Below are 14,309 nucleotides of genomic sequence, written 5' to 3'. Positions count from 1 at the left end.
TAGCTGACTTTCTCTGTAAGGACCATATGGGCTGTGTCTCCAAGAGTCTGGTCTGTGATGGACGCCGTCATTGCCAGGATGGATCGGATGAACTGAACTGTCCGACTGTGATCGCTCCTGCAGCTCAAGATGATGTGCTGCAGTGCCATAGAAATGCAAAGATGTGTAGTGATGGCACAGAGTGTGTTTTACTCAGCCACGTATGTGATGGAGAGAAAGACTGCATGGATGGATCTGATGAAGAAGGATGTCCAGGAATTTGCAAAAAAGGTTTGGGTTTTTTTCCCCCACTTTAAATGTCATTTATTTAACTGTTTATTGTTTAAACTTTTATTTTATTGCTTAAAAGAAATTGTATTTAAAGTCACATCAACACGTGTACTTTCAAGTGGAGTTGTGAGATCAGCTGATTGTCATTACTTTCTTTCCATCCCAGGTGAGTTTCAGTGTGCCCATGGGAAAATGTGCATCCCTGAGGCTCAGGTGTGTGATGGGAGGTTCCAGTGTCAGGACCATTCAGATGAATCTGACTGCCAGAAACCAATCAAGAGCTGTGAGCATCGTTGTGCTGACGGGAAGCGCTGCATCCCAAAGAAGTTCCTGTGTGATGGAGAAAAAGACTGTGTGGATGGCTCAGATGAAGTGGGCTGCAGTAAGTACTGAAAACTAAAACTGGAATAGCAAAGCAGAGTAACTGAATGTTTCAATAAGGTTTATTTGATGTTGTCCCAGGTTACAAAATGAAACACCAGTTTAATAGTTTCCTTTCTTTGCAGACTACAACACTGCAACAACCAAGGCTCCTGCTTTTCCTTTTGCTTCACCGTGCACTCCTCCTTCAGTTCTCTGCCCTCGATCGTCACTGTGCATTGCTAAACATCAGCTGTGTGATGGACAAAGAGACTGCCCTGATGGATCTGATGAAAACGGCTGTATGGTTCATTGCGAAAACTCAAGTAAGAGTAGAAGTTACTATGGAGAAAGCTACCAGAATTCACTCTAGGGGAGTTTTTTTAAAAATGAAGTGCTTGGTTGTGAGCTTTGAAATCCTAAATAACCTTTTTTGTTCCTGCATATCAGATGACTTCTTGTGCAGTGACCACAAACGGTGTATCCCTGAAATGCAAGTGTGCGACGGCCAAGCCCAGTGTCCCGACGGCTCTGACGAGAAGCACTGTCAGTCACCAAATCCCACTGCCACCTGTAAGTCGAGACAGAAAGCAGACCAGCACATGCAACTGGGAAATTACAGGAATAGTATATTGATCCTTCTCCCTCCACTTGTAGTTCTAGCTAAACAAAAACCCCAACTCACAGCTGATGCACTTTCTACACCCAATAGCAACCATAGTTTGAAACATCATAGTAACTAAAACATACACTGCTAAACCAACAACTGAAAACAAAACTAGAAAATCTACTAATTTGCTGTTACTTTGCTCACCTTTCAATCTAAGCTAGTTTCTTTTGATTTGTTATTTTTCTCTTTGCCAAGCCTCTGACGAGCTCAGCACCAGATCGACTCCTCTGAAGTGCCGCAATGGTTTTAAGCTGTGCGACGACGGCCTGGAGTGCGTCATGTACAGCCACTTATGTGATGGAGAAAAGGACTGCAAGGACGGGTCAGATGAAGAGGGATGTGCTATTCAGTGTAAAGCAGGTGCCTTATATATATATTTTTTTTTCTTTTTTTTTTTCCCTTTTGAGTTGGAAAAATACTGATCCAAGGTTTTAATGGCAGGAAACATGTCTGATTATCTTGAAGGAAAATGGTCTTTCTCTTTCCCAGGTGAGTTCCAGTGTTCCCATGGGAAAAAATGCCTCCCACAAGAGCGAGTGTGTGACGGGCAAAATGACTGTCTGGACCGATCTGATGAAACTGACTGCTCAGTTATGATTGAGGGCTGCCATCAGCGCTGTGATAATAATACTCGCTGCATACCAAAGAGCTTCCTGTGTGATGGAGAGAGAGATTGTGCTGATGGGTCAGATGAGAAAAACTGTGGTGGGTGCCGTTCAGAAATTTCAGAAAAGCAAAGCATGCAAACGTGAAATTACATCCACGTTTATTTTCCTCTTTCCAGGTTTGGTGTCCTGTGCGGATCATCAGTATCGATGTGTTAGCGGTCAGTGCGTGTCTGAGGCACTGAGATGTGACGGATATGCCGACTGCAGTGACGGCTCTGATGAGCTGCACTGCTCGAGGCCCCCACGCTGCCTCACACAACTCCGATGCCCACACACTCATGAGTGTTTGCAGAAAGAGTGGCTCTGCGATGGCGAGGACGACTGCCAGGATGGTTCAGACGAGAAGGTGGGGAATGAAAGTCAAGTACATCTTGATTTGTCGAGCTAAGAAGAAAGGGAATGCTTAGAAAAACAGAGCAAAGCGTGTAATCATTATCATTTCTGTCCAGAACTGCAATGCTCCTCCAGCAAAGTGCTTAAAGTTCCAGTGGCAGTGTGGAGACAGCATTCAGTGCGTTCCTCTGTCATGGAGGTGTGATGGGAGGAAGGACTGTTACAATGGCATCGACGAGGAAAAATGTAAGCATGTTCGCTGTTGATGTCATAGTTCATTGGACGGATTCACACACATTTGATTAGTTAGAAGGGGAACTCATCATTTTCAAAGTGACTGTAATTTGAATCCCTAATTTGTGCATTTTTATTTTTAATGAGTAAGAGTATGCCTGTGGTGCTTCAAATGACCCCCATTTTTGCCCATTAAAATGAGAGAATTTCTATCCTAAAAACCTCTTTTCTGTTTCTGGATGTTTTTAAACTAGAGGAAATCCTCGGTTTTATTCACTGTTGGGAAGCTGTGTAGTTAGAAAACAAATTACACACATTCACCATTAATTTTAATTGTATTTTTCATCTATTAATCTTCACAGGTAGCCAGAAAATATGCCCTTCTCATCTTTACCAGTGTGGCAGTGGAGAGTGTGTGGACACTAACCTGGTGTGTAATGGCGTCACTAACTGTGCTGATGGGTCAGATGAGGGTGTGAATTGTGTGCAGCACAGCTGCTCCAGTCCATCGGCTCCCTTATGCGACCACAGCTGTGTCAGCACACCGTATGGTCCGGTCAGTGCAGAACAATGTGTATTTGGTTATCTGGCAATTTCTCATAAATGGTAACTATATGTATCATCACATCTCTGCTGAACTTATCCTGGAAATGTCATCTTCCCGTATTTTTCCAGAAGTGCTACTGTGCTGCGGGTTTCAGACTGATGTCCAGAGCCACACACTGTGTGGACATCGATGAGTGTACAACAACACCTCATGCTGTATGCAACCACATTTGTCGGAACACCCGTGGATCCTACAGCTGTCATTGCCACCCTGGCTTCTACCTGGAACCTGATAACAAAAGCTGCAAGACGAAAGGTGCAGTTGGTCTGGATGCATTCTGTCTCTAAATGACTCTTTCTCCATCATTTTGTCACTATTACCACATCAGGAACATCACTGTCACTTTTTCCCCCCACTAAAATCAGTTATATTTTTCATAACATAGGCTCATCTGAGCAAAAGGCACTAACAGTCAAAACCTATTGTGTCAAAACATACAAAGTCAGTCACTTCAAGTATTGTTCATACACAAAAGGAGATGTACATGATTTATTTGAAATGTGACAGTATGATTGCTGAATGTCAGAAAAGCAAAATTAAACTATATTTATCAGAGAACACGGGGGGAAAAACAGACTGAGGCCATGGAACAAACTACTGTATATTACATCAAAGTCCCACTGCACTGAGCTACTCCTAACTTGCAAACGGCAGCAACTCTATGTATTTATGCATTGTAGACAGGATCAAGACAAGCTACGTTCAAACTGGGCATCAGATTGTGGAAGAAAAGTGATTTTAATAACCAGGCAGGCTAGTCTGTGTATTAAGAAAATGCCATGACAATTTCTAGGGTATACAGAGAAGGGTCACAAAAGAGAAACTATCCAGTGACAAGCAGCTCTCTGGGTGAAAATGCCTTGTTGATGTCAGAGAACAATGGCCAGACTACTTTAAACTAATAACTCAAATAACCGCTTGGTGCAACCAAGCTATGCAGAAGAGCATCTCTGAGCACACATGTCGAACCTTGAAGCAGATGGACTACAGTAGCAGAAGACCACACTAGGTGCCACTCCTGTCAGCTAAATATAGGAAACTACAATTTAAGCTACAGTTCACACAGGCTCACCAAAACTGGACAACAGAAGATTGGAAAAAACACTGTTCACAAAAACCCTCCATGGTCACCAGATTTCAATCCTATAGAGCAGTGGTTCTCAAACTTTAGTAGTATAGGCCTATTTAACACCACATACAGTTTACACAGACAATTTTATTTCTTATATGAGTGTTATTTATTGTAACTGTCATAAACAGGATGTGACATAATGATAAAAATAACACCTGTACTGCATTAAAACATTCACAGCAGGTGGGATATCCAATCTTTAAGTGATGACCTGATGAACCCTGCTCCCGGGTCCAAACTACTCTGAGTCTATTAAGGATGTTGTGTTTTTTTTTACATGTTTTAATGCTTTGAATCTTCTATTTAATCTGAACAAGCTCCTGAAAAAAGTCAGGGATCACTGTCGGCCTCTCTCTGTTTTTATTACCACTATTCATTTTAAAGCTCCGTTTTTAAAACCTTACGATGTAACTACAGCCCAGCCCATGCAGCAGTATGTTAATGACTAACCTTATATCTCAGTTGTTCTCCTGACTGAAGTTTGGTCCGTTTAGAGCATCCTGCCATGCGATTGAATTTGTCCCTAACCACCGCGAACCCTCACGTTAACCTTTATGGAGTGGAAAACGTTAGTATTCATCCTCCAGCGTCACTGTGTTTATATTATGCTAACTATAGCTGTGTAGCTAGCCACCACACAGCACATCATTATATACCAGCTAGCCCAACTTCAGTAACCCTACAAACGCCACTGCTGTTTCGTTTTCGGTCTTCATTCAGAAGCGATAGCAGAGCTGTATGTTTTAATTTTTGCTGTGGTGGTTAAGACGCTGGATTTTTGGCTTCGTGGTTCGTGCACGTTGAAGCCCAGTTTGCTCTGCATGGCATTTCAGCCAACAACACAAAATGCCATCGTGTGGTAGCCTCACTGGATCCGCTGTCCACTTGCCATTTGATGACCCTCGTCCGGGACCTCCCCACCCACCCAAGGGAAATACACCACTCTCAAGGTGCTGCTGCTGCCACATAATAGAAGTGGATCGCATTCTCACAAGCATCAGGTGCTTCGGCATCCACGCAATAGTTCCCGACTCACCGACGGCATCTCCCGCGCCCCCACCAATTCTCCCAGGGGTCTTCAACTCATCGATGGTGGCTGGGATTGCGGCACTGCGGAAAAAGGCCTGTGTTTTTTACCATCAGAGTGACAGAGCCGTGCTGCCTTTGCAGTTTTAAGGCCCAGGGAAACAAGCCCTTCAGCGCTCTGTAGCGGCTGTGATGATAAGGAAAGGCTGCTCTTCATAGAGGACTCGCGCTCTGAGACATTTTCTGATTGACTTCAGCTCCCAGAAGAGCTTCTGGTACTCTCGTGTCATCTTTGCATACCTCTACAATTGTATATAATTTAATCTTAAACAAAAATTGCAGATTTCCTGCGTACCACCAGAGAGAGCCCAAGTACCACTGGTGGTACACGTACCACAGTTTGAGAAAGACTGCTATAGAGCACCTTTGGGATGTGGTGTAGCAGAAGGTTTGCATCATGGATGTGCAGCCAGCAAATCTGCAGTAACTACGTGATGCCAGCATCTCAACACGGACCAGGAATGTTTCAGCACCTTGTTGAGTCTATGCCATGAAGAATTGAGCTTCAAACTATAAGCTTCCATAGTTTTTAGATGAGAAAGTAATCAACACATTAATAAAATGTATTTAGTAGTGACTTATGTTTAGAAAGTACAGACTTGGACAGTCTTTGGCCTTTAGTTTTTGTGTGCGTGGTTGTATCACTTCTTCTACAGAAGACACACAAAAGTAACTTTGTCATGTTTCCTCCTAGATGAGCCCTTGCTTCTGGCATCAGTGCAGTCAGACTTGTTCCTGCTGGGAGTCCATAGTGGCACGCTGCGTCTCCTCACCTCTACCAGTCGACCCGCCTTCTCACTGGATTATCACTGGGTTCAACAAAGGATTTACTGGCTGAGCACTGACTACCAGAGCATCCGCTGGGTCGACATGAGAAACCCAGACAAAAGAGGAAACTTGGTCAAAGGTAAAATTTCGTAATCTGGGCCTGTGTGTGTGAATTTAAAAATTGGAAATGTAGTGAATCTACTTAATTTAGGACCTCACTGGACCTCACTTAAAAATATAGATAGATTCAGATGGTGAACCATCAGAATCTGAGATGCTGTTATTAAATCTCACAGGTGTGAAGTCTGATTTTATCGCAGTGGACTGGGTGGGTAAGAATTTATACTGGGTGGATGGCCTGGTTGGTCAAATTCTGGCAATGAAACTCAGCAACGCCACAGTGAGGTCTCAGGACTGCACTGTGGTCCTGGGAGAAGATTTGGAGCAGCCAAGCTCCTTGGTTCTGCTGCCACATAAAGGGTGAGTTTCTCTGCTTTGTGCATTTATTTTGTAATACGAAAGCACTCCAGCTTCGACATCACAGACATGTATTGTATAATTAATGTTCTTAGGCTGATGCTGTGGTCTGAGATCGGCAGCACGCCTCAGATTAAGCAGTCTGGGATGGATGGTTCAGAGAGGAAGGTGGTTGTGAGCCACAGTTTGAGTTGGCCAGTCAGTTTGGCCTATGACCTCCTAGATAACAGAGTGTACTGGGCAGATGAGAAACTGCGCTGCATTGGCTCAGCCTCTCTGGATGGAGGCAACATCAAGGTATTTGAATGTCAAACCGCAAAACAAGTAGAACCCAGAGACATAAGAAAGGCAAAACATATGATGTGGTGTCTGAGATGCCTTTAATAGGCCATGTTACTAATAATCTGTCTTAAAGTTTATGATTATGGATAGTATCCCAGCAGTTATGCAATATCACAACACATGTGTTGTGATATAATGTAGTAATGGCTTTCTTTTACTAGATCATTCAGTTGGCTGAAACGCCAAACCCTTTCTCAGTGGTGGTCTTCAATGATCGTGTTTTCTGGTCTGACACAAAGAGAAGAGTCATACGCTCAGCTGACAAGAACACTGGGAAAGACCAAAAGGTTGTTCTGAAGAGACCGGGACAGCCATTTGGGCTAAAGGTGAACTCTGACAGTAAAATGAAGTCACGTTTGATCAAAGACTGTCACCGCTTATGAGTCTTAATGTTAAATCTTCTTCTCTCCCTAGCTGATGCATGCCCTTTCGCAGCCAGCTGTGCCCAGTCCTTGTGACCATCTGCGCTGCTCCCATATTTGCCTTCTGGCCCCCCCGGTGACGGGCAGATCAGCAGTATGTCGATGCCCGAAGGGTCTGCTGCTTTCCAAGGACAACATCACCTGCTCTTGGCCCAGGGATTCATCTTTCATCCTGCTCCTGTCTCAAAACACAATTTACCAGGTGACATGTTTTGTAGTGATGTTAAGGCCTTCCATCCTGCAAAACCCTTCTAGACAACACATTTAAGAAATTAGGTCTTCTGCTTTGTTCCACTTTAAATCGCACCTCCCTGCTACTGGCAGATTTACTTGCGCTCCTTGCGAAGGGATGGTATCGCCCTGAAAAAAATGCCAAACAGCAGAGTCTTGGCCCTCCCGGATATAAACGAAGCCATGGGGCTAGATATCTCCACCCAGGAGTTGTATGTGGCTTATGCGGGATCTGTGGATGTTCTGAAAATGGGAAGCTACAGGTCAAGACAAGGACTCACACCTGCTGGACAAGTCCTAAAGCTGAAGGTATGCTTAGGGCGAAAGTCTTGTATTTAATGGGAAAACAGTAGGATGTTAAACCCTGAAGATGTAACCATCTGACATTTAATTTAAAGTTAATAATCTAACTCTACATAATGGCTTTAGTTGGTGATTACATCAGCCTCAGCTCTCCAATAAGTGTCACTTTCTGGCGAAACTTTAAGTCTGGAAGCTATCCCTCTCTGTCTTATAAGGATGATTCGGTCACGGCTCTGGCAATTGACTGGGTGACCTCTAACCTCTACTGGAGCAGCAGCTCAAGGCCCAACATCCATGTGACATCCCGCAATGGTGGCTACACCACGTCTCTCCTGCAAGGATCACTGACGGTGAAGGCAGCACTTATCATATTTCTGCTCAGACGTGAGCGCTTACATCTGATGTTTTCATGGGTCTTCTCAGTCTGCTGTGATATTTGCCATTTGTTTTTATAAATGTTCTCGATCAAAGTTTATTTACTCGCTTTTTCTTTGGTGTAAACAGACTTCTAAATTGTTGTCAGTGAAGTTTTCACATTTGCAAGTATTGGTTCATATATAATAAAAATGTACTTTTAGCTACATCTTTATTGTATTACCAGTCCTAAAAATAATCCACATAGGAAAAGAGACTGCTAACACACACCTTGCTTTATGCTCCCTTCCTTGCCAACCCAATGACCTTCTCATGTTAAACGTTTAATGTTTAACAATTGTCTTTTCAGCTTGCCACATCCATCGCGTTACATCCCTCCTCAGGTCGACTTTGCTACACAGCAGTGGTCATGGCAGGTGGGAAGAGCCTGACGGAGGTGGTCTGTGCCTGGATGGATGGCCGGAACAAAGCAGTGCTGTGGGGAAAGTCGAGAGTCCCCAACTCCCTGGTGTTCGTTAATAATGGGACCAGAATCTACTGGGCTGACACTGGTGAACAGTTAAACGCACAATAAAACAAAAAACCTCCCACACACTCATAAAGACCGGGACAAATTTGCATTCAATTCCTCTGAGCAGTAACTCAACACAGGATCCTAATAAAGAAGTGGAAAAAACTGTATAGTAATGACATATATGAGATGAGAGTATTTTTCTTTGATAATCCTGTTTCTGTGTTTGCCTCATTTCTTTCTTCAGATGGAGTGATCAGCTCCATTGGAGTGGATGGTTTGGGATATAAACAGTTTAAGGCAGGACCTGATCTGATTATGTCCTTGACAATTACTGAGAACATCCTGTTCTGGGTCACACAGGGAAAGGGTAAGATACTTTTTGCTTTGATGTGTTTTCAAACACCTTGTTTAGTTGACATGACATCATATTCAGTGATACTAGCAAATGGCTGAAGTGCTAAGATATTTATTTGTACAAAGGCTAGTGTAGAGATTAATTTTTTTATTTTTTGGAGGGGGGGTGTTTTTGTTTGTTTGGGGTCTTTTTCTTATTTGAATTTGTATATTAATGTTTTGTTGAAATGTATCTTTAGTATTTTATTTCAATTTGAAATGTTAAGATATTTGCATTTATATAAAGGTTTGAAAAATTTTTGGATGTTGTTTTACTGGCAATTGATGTGAAAAATTTCGTTACTTTGGGATTAAGTCAATGGGGTTTTCCTACCATTTCACTCTAATCACTTCATAGCCTTCTATCACCTTTGCTTCATCTTTCTTTTTCCCATTAAGGCAACAGTTGGCATAACAAACTAATTTAAATGTGAATAGTTTGATCTTTTTCTCTGCAGTCTCCACCATTCAAACACATCAAGAAATGAGTCCCCCTCCCCCCAGAACAGATTTGCTGATTTCTGTAGTATATTTTTTTTGGTTTTTTTAAATTGTACTTTTCAACTTGTGTAGATGTGACCAAGCTGTGGTTCAGTGACGGCCTCCAGCCTAAACAGTTGTGGTTTGAGACAAAGACCAGCGTGGTGGAAATCAGAGCTCACAGCAATGACACCCAGTCAGGTAGGTGGAAAAATAAGTTGACAGAAAGCAGTTGACAAAATATGGGACATGAATATTTTTACACTTCTGTCAACAGAAATTATCTCCCAGCTGTATGATGGTATGCATGAAAGCCTAGATTAAGCTTCTGCCAAAAAAGTATCAGTATGCCCAATTAGAGGTTTAGTACATCCTCCTCTTTACAAACCATATACTATGGTGCACTGTGGGGAAAAGTGGGTAGATTGCAGAATAAGTAGGTAGAACAGTTAGGACTACTGAGCGGACGCTATGTAATGCCACTATGAGAGAAGGTGAGGTATGACGGGCATGAGAAGAATCTGAATAAAGCACTGTTACAGGAAACCGAGAAGAGATGTTACAATAGCTGACGCCATTTCCAAAGTCAAAACTGGTTGCGGTATGACACCAAAAAATTACATTTTTGGTTTCAGTCAGTCTCATAGAAGGCGAGAGGTATTGATCACATAATTTCAATGAAAGCAATCAGTGTGTGTGTGTGTGTGTGTGTGTGTGAGATGTGTTGAAAACTAAAGCCATGTGCATTTAGCTTCTTTATGATAAGTATTCAAATGGAACAGATTGGCAAAGAGTGCGATAGTCAGGGAGATGAAGAAAGTGGGCAGGAGTGCTCTGAGGCTAGGTGTACGGCAAAGGAAAAGGCTCATCTTCAGTTTTATTTGAGGCTCGATAATCTTGCCTGACAAACAAAGAAGTGAACTGGTACGATTTCCAAGGAGGGAGATGCACAGAGCTGTCATAACTACAGAGGGATAAAATTGAGCTTTACAATGAAGATATGGGAAGGAGTTGTTGAGGCGAAGTTAAAGAGACTAGACAATTGGTGAGAAACAGTGTGGCTTCATAATCTTAAAGAGCTCTATAGATGCTTTGAGACTGATGGAGAATTACAGAAGGACCTGCACACTCTTCATGGATCTAGAGAAAACACGTGATGGAGTGCTGAGGAAAAAAACTGCAGTACTGCATGAGAAAAGTGGGTCTAGCAGAAGTATAAGAGTGGTGCAGGGCATTTGAGAGAGCAGTGAGACTGAGGTGAGGTTTGTGGTGGAATGACAGATGGGTTCAAAGTGGGGGTGGGATTGCATCAGGGCTCTGAGCCTCTTATTTTGAATGGCGATGGGCAGGGCAATGATGAAGAGCTCCTCCGAAGACTGAACTCCTAGAGGAGAGCAGTTTGAGAACAGGTTTGTGATACATGTTTAGCCGCATTAAATGAAGGTGGTTGTTTGGGTTAGTGCGAACAGACTGCATCTGATTTTACAGTCGTTTTTGATGTCCATCACTGGTCGCCAGATCTATCAATTTCCTGTTGAAGAGCCGTGAGCTTCTCTTCCAAGATCTTATCCATATTATGTTCAATGAGTACAGCCTAAGTACTCACAGCCATCCCCATCGCTTCAGTCATAGCAGCTAGCCTTGTGGGGTTTTGAACAGCTGCAACTGCTTTCTTTAATCTTCGATAAGCCAGGGTCAAACCAGCTCTGATCAGCAAGAAGCTTGTTATCATGGTTCAGAATAGGTAAATGTCTTCAATCGATAGTTCTGCCAGGCATGCAATGCGCCAATTCCACCACCCATCAATCGTGTATCCGGCAGAGAATATCCCTCCAGGACAGTCGGGCTTTTCCGAACCCCGGCTTCTAATCAAGAAGAGTGTCAATTGCATTTAGGGATCAGTTGATCAAATGCATAATTCTTCTTTAGGTTTTAGTGAACAGGACTGAGAGATTCTTCTGGGAGTTAGAGTTTTAAATGAGACTAGACAGAAGACATGAAGCCAAGCAAGGAAAGATAAGGGAGGGAGAAAGATGTGGCCTTCTCTGTCAAGAGCCAAGAGAGAAGAAATGAGCAAGACTACTAAGGAGGTTCACAGATGTAGTGAAGAACGACATGTAGATGGTTGATGTGTCGTACTTCACTTCACCTATACAAATTAGTATTACCAGAGACTTGTTTTTTGTTTTGTTGTTGTTGTTGTTGTTTTCGTGTGCTCCCAATCCCAGTCCCAAGCCTGGATAAAGAGGACGCTTGCATCAGGATTACTATTTTGGATAATTGGATAATGATATGTAATCAAAATTAATTTCAGACTAATAAACAAGCAACCAGTAGATTTTAGGGTGTGTATTATCTGGAGCCTAGTTAGTGAAACAGCTTTGTGCCAAATCCAAGTAGACAAATCATAAAAACTATGTTAATCACACTACATGTTTTCAAACCATCATTAAGGCATTTACTCAACTGCTGAGATGCCGCCATCAGGAAGCATTTATATCTATTCTTTGGCAGTTAGACAATTCTAACTCACTGTTGCCTTTTTTTCTTCTTCTTTTTTTAAAGAACAAGGCAAAACCAGCTACTTGCAAAACAGGAATTGTAATAACTGCAAACTTTTTTTTGCCTTCATTATTTTTCTTGTTCCTCTCCATTTCAAAATGGAGGAATCTGGCAAAGTGTGTCACAGTACAGTGTAGGCAGAATGAATAGTCTCACTTAGGCAGAGTTGGAGCCGAATTGATGGCAGGGTGATGTGATACCTGCGGGGGGGGGGGTGTCTGGCTGTGTGCTGCAGCGGGAAAGGGTAATGATACTGGGGCTGTGGTATGCATTGTACACTTATTCTCTTCACCCATAACCCTTTTTCATAATATGCACATGTAATACATATATCATACATAAACTGGAGGTTTTGAGTATTCTTTAGCACATACATACAATGAAACTCTAATTACTAACAGAAATAATGTACTTTATGAAAGTCTGTATAAATGGTAAATAGCACTTTTCTGTGCAGAATCCATCAATGTCAGAAACGTGGCTACAAGATGAGTAACATGTAGTGATGTCTAATGAATAATCAAGGTTATATAAAGTTATTTGTGTTGGGTACTTTACAGGATTTTTTTTGTATTAGGCAAATTCCCGAAAAGCCAGTAGTTCTGGAAGCTAAGGAAGATGCTATTTTATACGTAAATGTGGTGTTACCATGACTCCTGAGATATTTTTAAAGAAAAGTGCTTCAGATAAATTTGAGCCTGCATGCTGTAAATACTGCTTACTCGTTTCCTCCAGGAAGCAATAGCTGCTCCAAAAACAATGGAGGGTGTGTCCATCTGTGCCTGGCCTATCCCGGAGGTAGGATGTGTAAATGTGGGCGTGGCTTTTACACCTTAAATGTCACTTCTTGTGCCCCAATTACCCCCTGTGCCCCTGGAGAAGAATCCTGCTTTGACCGCAGCCAGTGTATCAGCAGGAGCAAGTTCTGTGATGGACAGGTTGACTGCCTGGACCAGTCGGACGAACAGGACTGTGAGTTTTCGACCAGAATAAAGAAGCAGTGAACTTAGTTTGTCATGCCCTGAATACAAATATTAATTCCACGTTAAACTGCCTTGTTTCGGAAAGTAATGGGGGGCTATGGTAAGATGGTATGACAGTCTTATTTGAATTAACCTGAGTAAAAAGTGTAACACTATCCTCCAGATATTTAACAGAACTCCAGAATAAATTAGGTCTACACAATTTGCCAAGTTACCTTTTACAAATGGGCACATGCTTTTCTCGCGCCTGCCAATTAATTTGGTTGAGACGAGGTATTGCCTGAGTACATCTTGAAGGAGGCAACATGCATGAGTCAGTTGCTCAAAATGTTCCAGTCTATCTACGGTGTTCCTGCAGGAGAACATTTACAAAGGCTTTGTACTATTTAGTAGACAGCTTAAAGGCTCACTAATGTCCAACCTGAGCCACATTGACACGAGTCACATTTAGCTCCAACAGGTTAAAATCAAAAGCTAATATAATGTGTCTTAAAGGATCAGCACAGCACTGGGAAAACTCATCTTAAGTTTTGAAGGAAAGCTTGAAGCCACTATCACATGTCTATAGTCAATGGGAATAAATCGCCAGCAGCCTGTTGGCTCCGGTTAGTGTAAATGTTTGAAATGAGGAAACTGCTAGTCTAGATCTGTCCAAATGCCAAAAAAAACAATGAAGCTACACATGCACCTATGTTTACCAAGCAGCTCATTTCAGTCACTGACGGTGACTTTCTCTTTAGGTCCAACTTCAAACACTGCCTCATTTGGAACTGAAGACACTGATGGCCACCCTCTGGATTCGTCATCATCTACATCCAACACAGACAAGAACTCTGTCTCATTTCAAGACTCTGCCTCCTGTGATCTGCAACGCTGCAGTAGTCATGGGAACTGCATTGTGGAGGGTAAATTCACTCGCTGCCAGTGTCTGTCTGGTTACAAAGGAGAGTTCTGTCAAGAGGAAGAAAGGCAAAGCCATGTCGGGGTGATCCTGGGTGTCTTCTGCCTCATTGCAGTGCTGATAGTCGCCGGATTCATTTTCACTAAAAGGTACTAATTGCATTAGAGGGAGAGACCAACTACTTGCTTACCCAGATTG

The 14,309-nt window shown here is 42.6% G+C and overlaps 1 protein-coding gene across 1 annotated transcript in view; it reads left to right on the top strand.

Moving 5' to 3' along the window:
• lrp13b (low-density lipoprotein receptor related-protein 13 b) overlaps positions 1 to 14,309 on the top strand; it is a 30,570-nt gene that overhangs the window by 14,535 nt on the left and 1,726 nt on the right. The window contains exons 34-55 of the mRNA XM_086300374.1: positions 4 to 270; positions 437 to 652; positions 777 to 956; positions 1,081 to 1,203; positions 1,496 to 1,660; positions 1,790 to 2,005; positions 2,085 to 2,314; positions 2,418 to 2,547; positions 2,898 to 3,091; positions 3,211 to 3,397; positions 6,055 to 6,267; positions 6,425 to 6,608; positions 6,701 to 6,902; positions 7,109 to 7,273; positions 7,362 to 7,571; positions 7,694 to 7,909; positions 8,119 to 8,253; positions 8,628 to 8,829; positions 9,037 to 9,159; positions 9,759 to 9,866; positions 12,963 to 13,199; positions 13,951 to 14,260. Of these exons, the coding sequence (XP_086156500.1) occupies positions 4 to 270; positions 437 to 652; positions 777 to 956; positions 1,081 to 1,203; positions 1,496 to 1,660; positions 1,790 to 2,005; positions 2,085 to 2,314; positions 2,418 to 2,547; positions 2,898 to 3,091; positions 3,211 to 3,397; positions 6,055 to 6,267; positions 6,425 to 6,608; positions 6,701 to 6,902; positions 7,109 to 7,273; positions 7,362 to 7,571; positions 7,694 to 7,909; positions 8,119 to 8,253; positions 8,628 to 8,829; positions 9,037 to 9,159; positions 9,759 to 9,866; positions 12,963 to 13,199; positions 13,951 to 14,260 (4,213 nt within the window). The remainder of the gene's footprint in view (positions 1 to 3; positions 271 to 436; positions 653 to 776; positions 957 to 1,080; positions 1,204 to 1,495; positions 1,661 to 1,789; positions 2,006 to 2,084; positions 2,315 to 2,417; positions 2,548 to 2,897; positions 3,092 to 3,210; positions 3,398 to 6,054; positions 6,268 to 6,424; positions 6,609 to 6,700; positions 6,903 to 7,108; positions 7,274 to 7,361; positions 7,572 to 7,693; positions 7,910 to 8,118; positions 8,254 to 8,627; positions 8,830 to 9,036; positions 9,160 to 9,758; positions 9,867 to 12,962; positions 13,200 to 13,950; positions 14,261 to 14,309) is intronic.

The sequence above is a fragment of the Aulonocara sp. 'chitande type north' Nkhata Bay genome, linkage group LG7, assembly GCF_057382095.1.
Source record: "Aulonocara sp. 'chitande type north' Nkhata Bay isolate Kocher_YH1m ecotype deep benthic linkage group LG7, A_spYH_male_GT1.1, whole genome shotgun sequence".
In the NCBI taxonomy this organism is placed as follows: domain Eukaryota; kingdom Metazoa; phylum Chordata; class Actinopteri; order Cichliformes; family Cichlidae; genus Aulonocara; species Aulonocara sp. 'chitande type north' Nkhata Bay.
The sequence above is the reverse complement of the archived record's forward strand: the minus strand, read 5'-3'. Positions and strand labels throughout refer to the sequence as shown.